The 13,859-nt window shown below is 36.5% G+C and overlaps 1 protein-coding gene across 2 annotated transcripts in view; it reads left to right on the top strand.

Annotated features, from left to right (window-relative positions):
* The window catches only part of LOC142353616 (uncharacterized), a 30,873-nt gene extending 17,014 nt beyond the window's left edge, over positions 1 to 13,859 (top strand). Inside the window, exons 2-5 of one of the 2 annotated variants that reach the window (XM_075405901.1) lie at positions 3,675 to 4,193; positions 12,065 to 12,343; positions 12,404 to 12,626; positions 13,182 to 13,859. In XM_075405901.1, coding sequence (XP_075262016.1) covers positions 3,675 to 4,193; positions 12,065 to 12,343; positions 12,404 to 12,626; positions 13,182 to 13,503 — 1,343 coding nt within the window. In that variant the 3' untranslated portion in view covers positions 13,504 to 13,859. Of the gene's footprint in view, positions 1 to 3,674; positions 4,194 to 12,064; positions 12,627 to 13,181 lie in introns of both variants that reach the window. The other variant, XM_075405900.1, reaches the window with a different exon arrangement.

Raw genomic sequence — 13,859 nt, 5'->3', positions numbered from 1 at the left:
TTTTCTCGTTTTATTTTTAGTTTTCTCTTTATCTTCATCCTCATGATGTTTCATATTTTGTTCAATTTTCATGTTAACTTTAATAATAATGCTTAATTTTTGTGATAATTAAAATTTAATCAAATGCTCTTGGGCTGCCTTCAACAAGCTTTTAGCAGGCTTTCCGGCAAGTCCAGTGTTGACTATGTATATACCTATCGATGTTAATTTTTGCAATTTTAATGGTTCAAGACGAATTCAATTATTATTATTAATTTTCGCCGATCGATATATTCATCGTAGAGAGTTGAGACTGGTATCATTAGAAAGCTCGTCCAGCGTAGAGTATGGAAATAAAAAGATTTTCTTAATTTTTGTTTTCTACAGGGAGTTATCGAGGTTTAAAATTCTGAAAAAAGTAGAATGAATTCACGTTTTATTCACATTTTCCGAAATTTTTGCCTAATTTTTCGTCAATTTTGCTAAAATTTGTTGAAATTTTTAACAATAGTGTCGTTGATTTTAGTTTTAAGGACAAACAAGCCTTGTTGATTTTTCTGATTAATAGCCGCCCTCATCTTCTCAGCCGGCTATTATAGCGCTCCTATTTTTTTACTTCGTCGAATAAAAAATGTTTCGCTTTACCTCATTATGCCGCTTTTTCAACATTTTGCGTGATATCTTTTTGAGTTCTCTAGGCTAGTTTCTCTCTTCTCTCATTGTGCTAAAAGTGATTTTGAACATCAGTTGCTCAGCAAAGCAATTCAAAATGAACAGAGTCAGTATAAAAAATTGAAGTCAGAAGTAGAAACGGGATAAACCCATAAAGCCCAATTTTAGATGCCGGCTATTTGAACGTCGATCCTATATGTCCTAATTACCATCTCTATTGCTTATTGGTATTGATAGTAGCCCCTGTAGCTTCTCTCTAAGAAAAAGAAGTATGTTATGTTCAACTACGAAATGCCATCAAAATAAATCGGACTTAAAAAATGTTTTTTTTTTCAATATCCTCTATTCTTTCAATCCCAATCATGCTTACTGGAATCAACGGCGGCTGTTTTCCGGCAACCTGCCGGGTATATTTTTATTTTTTAGTCAAAGACTCTGAATAATATTTAAAAATTCAGCCTTTTTCATCAAAAACAGCACGAAATAAGCTACTTTAGTCCGCTTTGATAAAATTTGCCGGCACTACACCACCAAACAACACTAACACAATCTTTGTAGACTCAGAAGGGGGCTATTCCTACTTCAACTGCTGAGAGTGCTCTGTAATTAAAACTTTGCGGTTTTTTTGCTAGCTTTACTCGTTTATTATCAAAAATGTGAGTTTTCAACTAACAAATTATCTATATCTACAATATTCGAAAAATCAATAGTTCCTAACGGACAATAAGCATTAATAGGGCTAGCTTTGGGCCAATCTTGGACTGTAACAATCCAAAAAGAATTCGGATTGCAATCAGTCGGTCTTTTTTTGAAAAAAGACCTTTTTTTAATAATAAAGAACAGAACATCAGAACATCAAATGAAAGCTCAGGAGTGATAGGTCTATTTGGCTTCCTAAGAAGCTCGAAGCTAATGCATTTAGTTTTTCACTTGAAAGTTTATGATCGTTTCGACTTTTAAAAATAATTGATTTTTTAATTAAATAATGGCTTAATGAACTTTTCCTCCATTTTTTTCCTAATTTGGTCTTGCAGCTTAATGTCAGCACAGAAAGAATGCTTCTTCATTCTACTGATTTGAAATTTAGACTCGATTGCGTTTTTAAGCCTGAAGTTATTGTTTTCTGGCTTTGATACTACTAGATTTCAGTTTTTTTTTCAGAAATTTGCCAGTTTTTCACCTTTTCTAGTCAAATTATCACATTACTGACCGTTCTCATATCACATTATTAGCGTTCAGGATGAAACACATTTGAACATATTAAAATCCTTAAAGATATAGATTATCGTTTTAACGGCCTCGACACCTCTTTATTCAAGAAATTAGTTGAATTTTTTAAATTTTGTCTTCAACTGTCATTTTTACTTTGTCATTTCTGTTGTATGAAAATTCCTGTATAGTGATAGGGTTGACTTGCTTTTTATGGAAGAATAGACGAGCCAATATTCTGATTTTAGTAGATAGCTGATGGCTTTCATGACTTTGAAAACAATCGTTTTCCAAAACTAAAAATAAAAAACTTTTTAACTTCGTTTGTTCTTTTTATTTTTCTTTTTGGTACCTAATCTCGTTAATCACAGGTCAAAAATGAAATTATGGGTGTCAAAGGAAATTGTCAAAAGGTATTGATGTCCCAAAATCTTTTTTATTAAATAATGCGTTATGACCTGACCTTACTGACTTCGACACCGGTTTTTCACAAAAAAAGTAAATTAATTTGATTTTTGTCATGTTTGACGTTCTTTTTGTAGACGCAAGAATTTTTCTGGATAAGTTCAGGTCTCAAAGAATTCCTTTGGATGAAAAACGACACTATTTAAATATTTCAATTTGTAATTAATGTTTTTCATGACGTTGGATATAATTTTATTTCTAAATTAAATCAAAATTATTACATACTTTTGCCCTTTTCTCTTTTTTTTGTCTACTTGTTACCTAGTCTCACTAATAAATAGCCAAGTAATACATTATCGGTGTTTGAAGAAGGCGCAAACGAATATATTTTGAGGGCCGAATCATGGCTTGATGGTTTTGACAGCGTTTTCTGGCAAGTTTCAATTGAATTTTTGTTTGTTGTTTTTTTTGTAGCTCTTTTTAGCCGCTTAAAGAAATGAATAAGGACAGGTCCAAATGCCCTTCTATAGAAGCATTGGTAATTGTAACCCTTTGGGATATTTTATTTGATTTCTAATGGTTTTAATTACTTTGAAGTTAATTGTTTTAAAAAAAGGCGAATTTTTTTAAACTTTACTGTTGTTGTTCTATTTTGTCTAATTGTTACCAAACCTTTTTATGGGCCGGTCCATATCTTTTCTGGTGATTTATAAGTTATTTTGTTTAGTTCTAGGTTCATCTGACGGTATGCTGACTTTGTTATGAAATTTTGTTTTTCTAAAACGGACAAAAAGTTTTTGATGTAATTAATGTTTGTTGTTGTTGTTGCTTGATTTTGCTGTTCGTCTTGACTCGCTTTCTTAATATTGGCATATCACAGCAATTGAATGCTTCATTTTTTTCCACTGCCTAATTTTGCTTTGGAGGCTATCTTATCGTTCATACACAATTTTTTTTTAAAAAATACTTGGGCTTTTTTGGGTTTTTTGGGATTCCCAAAAAATAATTTTTGGGTTTTCTATCTGTTCCTCATTTGGTAGACAATTATGCCAAAATTGTGGATGGGCGGGGTCGGAACCTTATGTGCCATCGCACATTGCTGAGCCGCCTTGTTCTGTATTTCTTTTCAAACGGATTCCTTTTTTGTGACAGTATTTATTATCAGATGTTTTCTCCGACCGTGAAATTGACAGCTTTTGTTGGATAAAGCTTGTTCTGGGGTATAGTTTGAACAAAACATGTCATTTTTTGAAGTCAACGAGAAGTCAATTTTGAGTTTTTAAAAGCACGTTTGCAATTTGAGTTTTCTTTTACTCTTCGCCTCGGAGTTTGATAACTTCTCACTGGCAATCGTGTGTTAAAATTCATTCTGCAGATATGAATTGAGATATTCAATAATTTTGTCCTAGGAATGTGTCGTTTGGACGAACACGTCACCACGGTGGAGACACAAACAGTATTTAACAAGATTCCAGCAGAACGAGTTAGAAGTGCTTTTCCAATCAATCTTAACAATCTTCTCTTATTCAGACGAAAAGGCGAGCTAATGTCCGAATCTGAAGATGAAAGTGACAATGATGACGAGGACGAACACCACGACTTTCCTCCAACGAATCCGGCAACTTGGGATTTTCGATCGTTCGCTTCAAAGACACCTGCTAATGGTTCCGGACCCCCGACGACTGGTAATACCGGAGAACGAGAGCAAACAACGAAGCCAAACGTTGATGTCATCCAAACTGGAGCAAGCCGGCCAAACTCAAGAGATAAAATTGATCCTGAGCATTTTTTCCCGACACAAAAAAAGTCTGCGTCGTCGGTTGACAAAAATCGTGCTCCTGCTTCTTTAAATGTTGTAAAGGCGAGCAGCATGATTCACAAACATTTGGACATCCAAAAGCCAGCCAAAGAAGCAGATGTCGCCAAAGGTATGTAAACGTCTGGGTGGTTTTAGGACTAATTTTTAATAATAAAGAATTTTCTACAGTTTAGAGAGTTTTCGACCGGTTTTTATACATAAAATGTTTTCAGAGAGCGAGAAAAGTAGGTGAGAAAAGTGATTTTTTTTAAATTTTCAAACATTTTTTATTAGCTTTAACGCTTAGTTACAATCCAAAATTGGTTTTCTCACAAATATTGGCAAGTAATAGTAGGCCTTAAACCATTATTGACCATTTTAAGGATTATTTAAACTGTATGATGAAAGTTTGACCTATTAATTTAACTGTACTAATTTCGACGGTTTTTAGCAGTTTTGTACTTTTTATTTTACTTCAGTCTCTAGAGAATTTCTTGGTAGCAGTTAGTCTGTCTATTAGTTTAGGTGACCCCTTCATTTGATGGTGGTCAATTCAATTTGTTTTTGCTTCAGAAAATTGATTAAATTAATTTTTTTTCGAATGTTTTTGTTCATTTTTGCTGTGTTCTCCTTTTTTGTCTGCTTTTTTTGAAAACTATTTTCAGAAATTTTGTTTTATATTTGTTTATCTAGACTTTTTGACTTTGTAAGAGATTTGCTTCTAAAAGCAGGCATATGAATGTGGCACATGCAACAGTGCTGATCCACAGTGTTTTTCTTTTTTTCTTCAGTTTGTATCCTTTTTAATAGCCGCCGTCAGCATCTCAACGGCTACTGTGCCTACTCACAAAAGTGGTGGAATTTTAGACCAGGCCATTAAATCCGAGGAGGTTGAAGTATCAGAACCTCGTGTAAATTTCGTGACCAGCTCTGATCTTGGAGTTGTGCTCTTTGATCTTCTGCAAAAGCACAAGAATTTAGCTGTAAAGAAGACCTCGTGCAGAAAATGGCGAAATTTTGACGTGGCAGCGTTTGCAGAAAATATTTTTGCTCCGATCAACAGAGATAATCCTGAAAATGTTTGGAACAATGTTTTAATGAACGAAATTAGCTATGTTGATAAGAACCATCCTCTGAAAACTAAATATGTGAGAAACCATACGTGCCCTGTCTTTGACGATGAGCTAAGAACGATGAAAAGATTGAGAAGAAAGTCTGAGAAAGCTTACCGAAAGACTGGAAAGTCACAAGCCAAAAGCCGCTTTCTTAATTCATTTTTGGAGTATTTTGAGCTGTTTACCAAAGAAAAAAGTGGATAACCCGAAAAATGTGTCGCTAGTGAAAATAAGCGTGTTAAGTATTCTATGCTGCAGCAACTCTTGGGAAAAAATAATGTTGTCCTGCCGCAGTCACTAGGTGAGCCTGAATGTCTAGCAAAGAAGTTTAACGCTTCCTTTGTTAAGAAAATAGAAGCCGTATTAGTTTCACTACCTCTAACGAATGGTCTAGAATTGAATGATTCACATACAACTCCTCTGGACAATTTTCAAGTTTTCACACTGATCGATTTGCAATTACGTCTACCAAAAATTTCGAACAGTAGGGCACCGAGTGATGTAATACGAACGAGGTAATGTAAAATTGTTTAGACAAATTGTTCGGACAGGACTACATTGCGTTAATCAATTTAACCCTCCTGACAGGATACTTTCCAAATCAATTCAAACAAGGAGTTGTTGTCGAGTTATCGCCCTGTGACAAATCTAAGATTCTTGTCAAAAATTGTTGGAAGAGTTGTTTTTGAGCAAATTAATTTTTATCTGGAATCCAATAATCTCTTGAGCAAGTATCAGAGTGCTTTTTGCTGCTCGCATTCAACGGAAATGGCTTTGCTGAAAGTCTTCAATGATCTTCTTTGATATCTAGACGAATCGCGCTCCGTGATGTATATTGGGTTAGACTTGTCCGCTGCGTTTGATATTATTGATCATCAGTTTTCATTTGAGATTTCAGCGAAAAGGATTGGTTTGCAATCAGTGGTGTTACTGTTTATTAAAAATTATCTTTTGCATCGTTCGCAACAAGTTATCATAAATGGATGTGTTTCTGGTGATGTTAAAGTTAGGACGGGTGTGCCACAAGGGGCGCTTCTTGGTCCTTCAGTTTTTTCTTGTTACATGCTGCCTTTGGAAGATAAGCTGAAAGAACTGGGAATAAACTATCATTTCTACGCATATGATACCGTTCTTTTATGTATTCCTTTTGACCCTCAGTCAATGCATGTTTGATGATATTCTGGTTATCAACTTACTCTGGAACGACAGGTCAACTTCGAATTGTTCGAATTCGTTTAATTACCTCCGTAAAGTGTGGTCACTTCGAGGTCAATTTAAAACATCAGTCCTAATTGAGTTAATTAAAGTTCTAATGTTATCACGTGTTGACAACTGTAATTCGCTCTATTATGGTCTGCCAAGATTTTTGTTAGCAAAACTTCAGCGAATAATGAACTCTGCCGCGCGTTTGATCTTTCGATTGTCACCAACACCAACCTCGTCCTACCTCAAGCAGCTGCACTGCTTGCCAATTAGGCAGCGCATTGTGTTCAAAATCCTATTGTCAGCGCATCGCTTTATACATCAGCCTGGCAAACTCCACTATATTCTTCGGAACTAATGAAATGAATCACAATGGTCACGATGTCACAATATTTTTTTACAATTTACTTTCTCCCAATTTTCGCTCCAACTTTGGAAGACGTTGGTTCTCGCATGCTCTCGCTGTTGAGTAGAATAAACTCTCATTTGATTTGAAACTGATACCATCTGAAATTTTATTCAGGCGAAAACTCAAAACTTTTCTGTTTTAATTTTCCTGCACTGTTGAGATTTTAAATGGTGCTGAAACCAATAATTATTATTATTTAGGCGCTCTCCTTTTTTTCAATTCCCGTTACCTTATGATCACGTTTCTCGTTTACCTAATTCACGATTTTCACTTTTGACTTACCTCACTCTATGTTTCAACTGAATGGATTTTAATTTCTTTCACGCATTGGATTGCGTAATTTAGTGAATACGGTGAAAGTCAAAAGAGCAAAATCAAAGAAACGGGCTTAACATATAAAGCCTGGTCATTAAGTCGCAGTGAGTTAGGTTATCAAAGTTCATTAAAGCAATTGCTAGCTGACACTAGTATTGTGCTTATTAGCCTTCAGTTTACAAGCTGAATTAAGTGAATTTTAGATTCTAGCCGAATATGCAGAATTTGCAAATCAAATGTGAACTCTTCGATACTTAGAAAAATGGACTCTTAATTTTTTACTTTTTCTTTTTCAATCCCAATGTGCGCCAAGTGCGTCAACGGTGGCTAATTTCCGGCAATTTGCCAGCTGTTTCGGTTTTAATGTACCGGACAGATTAAACAGAGTCAGAATCACAAGATCTGTTGATTCGGAGTCGCTTGTACAGCTTTATAAATCATTTCTTTTATTTATTGTTTTTCGAATTGATCATTTTAAGGAAATGAATAGGTGATTTAAATCATTATTTGACAGTGATCAGTCGGATTTTAAGTCAATTCGGTTTGGAGTCTTCAGGCTGTTTTCGCGGTTGTGAGTTGATTGTGGTCACGCCAAAACAGGAAGCCAAGCAAAAGCGATTGGTTTCGGGCGGAATTTTTTTCACTCGAACTTACAGTGAGAAAATTCTCTGAGTTGTGATTTTGTTGTTCAAATTTTTACTGGTTTTCGAGTCTTTTGATTGGGTTTTTTCTAAACGTTTTTCCTGACATAGTCCCTCAAAAACAGGAAGCCAAGTAAAAAGCGATTGGTTTTGGGCGGAGTTGTCGTTCAGGTATGGCCCTATTGTCTTTTTTGCCGTCAGGGTTTAATTTACAATCCTATGACTTCACTTCAAATCTGCTTTTTGTTCATTGATCCATGCAATTCCGACTTCATTGCGTGCGTGACACTTCTTGCACTTAGTAGATTGCTTTTTAACTTGCGTGATTGAGAGTTTTATCACACGGGACGCACTCTCAAAATAATGTCTTCACTTTTAAAAATGACTTTTCTTTCTTCAATTCATAGAGATGATATGAACGGAGTATGTGTCGCTCTAATTGAGGGTTATTTGAAAATGGCTGAAAGAAGCAGCAATATTATACAGATTCTTAAGGTTAATTGACTTCTAGAAATCACAGAAATTTTGGCGTTTTTCGATAACCTCGTGACCATTCGAGATGTTAAGCTGGAAATCCGAAGTGACTGCTGCGGAGTCACGTAACTTTGCGTAATATAAGCAACTTGCACGTTTTAAAATGATCAAAATCATTGAAAATAAACTTATGGCTATGTATATAGCAACTTCTGGCATTCTGTGTTTTGGTACTGCCGACTTTCAGCATTTTATGAGTTTTTGGTCTCCTTCTCTTTTCCGAACTTTTTGTTATAAGACCTTTTTGAAACTGCTGATTTAAGAAGCTATCGCGGCTCTTTTCTGGCAATCAGGCAGTTATATTTGCTATCTTGTTGAGGACTACTCTTTTACAACCTAGACAGTAGAATTGTTCAATCATTGATGCCCCCTTACAACGGTTTTTCGTGTCGAATAACTTTTGCTTGCATTAGTAGAAGTTTTACCATATAAATGACATTTTAATAGAACTCAAAATCCGAGTTATTTAAACTATTAAAACAATTAATTTGATAAATTTGATTTTAAATTTTGAGAATTGAGAATCAACTAAACCTGTCTGAAATTGGTTCTTCCTTGTTCCTCGAATAGATTATCAAAGTGTGTGTTTTTAGTAGTGGAGATGTCAGAAGTTCCTATATACATAGCAGGAAATTCAAATACCATGAACTTCCAGCATTCTCAAGCCTGCTCTGCAAAGTGCGTGTTTTAAGCACGGTTACGTGACTTTGAACAAGTTGCATAAAATTTTGTCATAGCATCTCGAACCGCTCCGTGGTTTTCGACAAAAGCCATAAGGTCTCAATGGCTTTAAGCAGGGACTTATAACCTGGACTTATAAAACTGCTGCGACCGGCTAGAAGTTAGAAATGAACGAGTTAAGTGTGGCAGGACTGAACCTCATTTTTGAAACACGCTTGAGCAAGTTTTAAATATTAGATCTCTGCAGTGCCCAATTCTAGAATGCCAGATTGGGCTACATATAAAGCAGATAGTCTTTCTAGTAGTTTAGGTGAGCTTTTTCATCAGATGGGAGGCAGTTTTATAATGTTTTTGTTTCAGAAAACTTTTATGCCATTTTTTGCTTGAACTATTTTTCGTCTGACCCATTTGACTTTTTGTCCTCAAAAACGGGATAAACAGGTAGCGCTCGGTGGGCATTAAGTGACCTAGAGCCGTCAGGAGTTTCGCCTCTCGGCAAGCGGTCAAACTATAGCAGGTGTTTGCCGCTCACAATAGTTTGCATATGTCAAAATGGGGCTGCTGTCCGGTCGAAAACCAAAAAGGCTGATATGATTTTCTCTCAAGGTAATGATAAAATTGCAAAAAAAATGTTGTTTTTGCAAGATCATCAAAACTTACCTGGCCGAGCCGTTCCGGCTCGGGTTGAATTTCCAGGGGGCCGCACTACCATGTCTTTCTGTTTAATGTGGGGACTGTCTTCAGGGCAAGCCCCTCAGCCAGTCCCGATTTTGCCTTATGTTGAAAAAAATCATTAGATCGCAAAATTTTCAAAAACGCGTTTTTTCTTTGATTTTTGGCCCAAAAATATTAGGCAGAAGTAATTTTCGCCCGGGAAGCACGTTTTTGGCATCAAAAATCACTTTTTCGAAAGTTTGATATTTTTCGGACTTCGGCGTTTTTTGGTCAAATTTTCGAAAAATTAGGTCAAAATTTCAAAAAATTAATTTCAAGTTTTTCCAAAACTTTTATTTTTTTCGCGTTTTTTATTACTGGCGTGCATTATTAACTACTCGGATGGCCGACTGGACTTTACAGAACATCAATAGCTCAATTAGGTTAGCAGTAAACTCTTTAAGAAAATGGCACTTTTGCCCCCCAACCGCCAAAAAACGTTGATCAAAAACAACGTTTAGAGTGCTCCTACACCAAAACTACACTTCTGTGACCCCCACTACTAATCGACGGTAGACAACTTTTATCATTGCCAAGGTTGTTATATTTTGTAATTATTTCCTGTTTTCAATTATCCCCTTTAATTATCTTCGAAACGTGTATGCTTTGTCTCATGAGAAAAAATTGGGCTTCCAATAAAATTTTCCAAGAAACATGTCTTTAGGCTTCCAAGAATTTTTTCCAAGAAGTTTGCTGAGTTGATTGCTCATTTTATACCATTTTGTAAGGTTGAACTGTTCGAGACAAGTGTGAAAAGTGAGCGAAATACTGATTAAGTTCAAAGTCTAGTGTGATATGAAACGTGACATCTTGAAAAAAAGTGGGACGTTTGAAAAAGTATGAAATAATGACTAATTGCTTGATCAACTTTCAAAATTAGTGATCGAGCCTAACTTTATTGTTGATTTTTTTTAACAGCGAAATTGAGGTCTAAATATACAAATTGAACTTTTGAAAAAGGAAAGAGCTACGAATAGTTTTTATCGTGGTGTAATCAATTGCATTCGACTGGGTCAAAAAGCTTGCCTCCTAATAGGATGCCAGTTTTTTAGGGGGCAAAAGAAGGTCACAAGCATCGGGAAATGTGTCTCTGGAGTGTGATATTCCATCAGTTGAACATTTTGGAATTCCCCAAGCAACGGACGCAGTTAATTCGGATTAGGCCGGGTACCAGTCGCTAGAAATAGCGGAAAATCTGGGGTATCAAGGAACCTATTCGTCCGCTTCTTCGGACAGAATTTCTATCTTCTGCTCCACTTCAGATGGAAAACCGGAAAATCCAAATTTTTGTATTTCCTCGTCAACCGCGTCTTCGGTTGTAGCAAGTAATCAGGAAAAACACAGTAAAATGCTGGCAATTAATACTCCACGGAGTGCGTCGATTCGAGTAAACGGATTAGTTTACTCGCGTAGTTTGAATACCGTACTGAGAGTTGTGAGTTCTACCGAAACCGCAAAGTAAGACTCCAAGAACCTGTCAACGCCAGACACCGGCCTCGTAGATTCTAATGATGTTCTTGCTCTTGTCAGTGCTAGTTCTGAGGTAAATCAGGAGCAAAGTGTAAGCCTGCAATTTCGTAACGCTCAACAACGGGATCTGTACTTCGCGCCAATTAATGTGATTGACCGTCTAGAGGCTCGAGTTTCCGAGCTTAACCAACAAGTTGAGGGTTTCCGGAAGGAATCCCCAGTCGGAAATCGGTTTCCGTGTCATGTCTCACTGAAACTTGAGTAGCTAAATCGTCGATTCTTCGAGAACATTTTCTGGTTACCCTTATGTGAGATTTTTTTACTCAACTGATTTGCGGTGCCCATTTTTTAGCCATACTGCTTTGTCATAATCTGATTACGGGTATCTAAAATAGGTGGGCCCTTGTTCACCTATTGTATATCACGGTCGCTTTGTAGATGATTAATTGCTCTTGAACGAAGTTCATAGCAATTATTGTAAACGTGTGTGTCTTTTTTTATGCAAAATTTTTGCTTGACGGTTTTGACTTTTCGAGTGACTTTTACGCCCTTGACTTTTTGCGTTTCGCGTGATCTAAAATTCTCTCTTAATCACAATTTCAAGCAGCTGAACTCAATTGGCGGCAATTTAATACTAAAAGTCAAATGAAAATAGCGCCGAAACGGGTGCCATTTTTCACTTAAATTTTTAGAATTGGTATTTTTGTTCTATTTGTTGATAGATAGCTAAGATTTTTAAAGTAATTTTTAGGCACTTGCCTATCGGTTCAAATATTTTCATCCCTCCAAGCGAATGTGCTTTTTTCATAGTAATGCATATATAATAATGCAATGTATTTTGTTTGTCATGGGAGCATCAACTACCCTTGGGAGCTAAATAGATGCCAGTTATATTGTAATAACTTAAAGTTTATTTAAGGAGGCGAAGGAAACTCAAAAGCGGAAGAGATGATGTCTGAGCAGTCTGCTGTTACCAATTCTGCGACTGTAAAAAATTCTTCAAAAATCAAACAAACTGATCAAATTGTCGACACTGAAGAATTCCAAAAGATCTCAGTCCGTTCCGAAAATAATCAAAACTGTGAGACATATCAAAATTGCAATTTGATTGTCCCGAATAGAGAAATAGCTCACAATAAAAATCATGTTGTCCAAGTTCCAGCCGCTCAAATACAATTGATGAACCAAGCTATCGAAAGTGAGTATCTTGATAACCAAATAACTATTAAACGGTTGCTTGACAAGCAAATGAATTTAGCATCGGCATCGCGTACAATAGCGATGGCTTCGCAAGCTCAGGCCGCGTCATCGGCCGTTCCTGTGAGCCAGCCACAACTACCAGAGTATGGCAACCCATCATTTGACAACCCAACATTTGTAAATTCGCAATCGATTGCTCATAATCAAATGTCCACGATGGCAGCTGCAAGAGGAATGCATTACGGAGGCCACCATAACGCGCCTGCACTGCACCACCAACAGTAAGTTCAGGGTTTTAAAACTCATTCTAGTTACGCTGTTGTTAACAAGTTTGCAGGGATCTTTAATCAACATCAGCAGGAAAATATCAAATTGCTGAACTTTTAACTCCATAACCGTAATTAATTTCTCTCCTGCAAAATTTTTTGAAATGAATTTTAGCCCTGTTGGTACTTTTATGCGTCTGGGTCTTCTTATTTTTCGTTCGACCAATTTTCGTCTGACAGACGGATTTTTGTCTCCAAAGTGGATAAACGGTTAAAGTCCGAGTGAATAAAGTGGCCGAGCTGTTATAATATAGTTTTACTAGTCTAAGTATGCCATTCATCGAAGCTGTCTCGAAGATATAAATTTACGGTTTGCAGGGCAATTCTATGAGTTTTACAACCCCCTCTGGTGAACTCTGCTGTTTAGATGTAAATTCACAGTGTGAAGAGCAATTTTAGATGGTTCGAACCCACTACCCACTTATGCCACCTCCCTCCTTTTAACTCCCCCCCCCTCCCAACCGTATCTTTTGTCAGCACCCATTTATGAATAGAAAATGCATTTTTCAGGTTGCCCCAGCAGTTAAGTAATCAAATGTCAACAAATCAACATCATCAATTACAACCACAATTTTCATCCTCAATTATGGGAGCCAATCAGGCAGGGGCTCATTTCTGGGAAGCACAGCGCATTATTGCTGCCCATACCGCCATGGCATATCGTATGTCCGCTAACAATTCCCGACTGCATCATGCTCTGGCAACAACACCCCCTCCTCCCCCGATTCCTATGCCTATGTTCCCGTCGAACCATCTGCCTCCTCCTCATTTTGGAACTAACAATATCCAGCAAAACCCTTATTCAGTTCCGTTTCCGCCACCACATCCTTAACGGGAGTGAAACCTCAATTATTTACTATCTAGTTATTTTACAAAGATGCTCTATTGTTCAATATTATTACCTGCCATATTTTCAGTGTGGATTTCTGTTGACCTTTATAGTGGCCACGAGTTCTGAGATGTCAGTTTTCAACTCCGAATAAACTAGTCGAAATGACGAAAACTATGTGCTTTAAATTAAGCGAAGAAAACTACAGCAACTGATTTCATGTAATCGTAATCTAATCGAAATCTGTATTCTAAAACGTAAGAACCTCTGTGGTAACTCTTTGGATCTTGTTTTTGTTGAAGTTGTTGATTTTGTTTTGGAAAACTATTAATCTAGTTAATTTCATTTTTCAGATCAAA

This window comes from Convolutriloba macropyga, chromosome 14 (genome assembly GCF_964194025.1).
Source record: "Convolutriloba macropyga chromosome 14, txConMacr16.3, whole genome shotgun sequence".
Classification (NCBI taxonomy): Eukaryota; Metazoa; Xenacoelomorpha; order Acoela; family Convolutidae; genus Convolutriloba; species Convolutriloba macropyga.
Note: the sequence above shows the minus strand (reverse complement) of the source record. Positions and strands in the feature narration are given on the sequence as shown.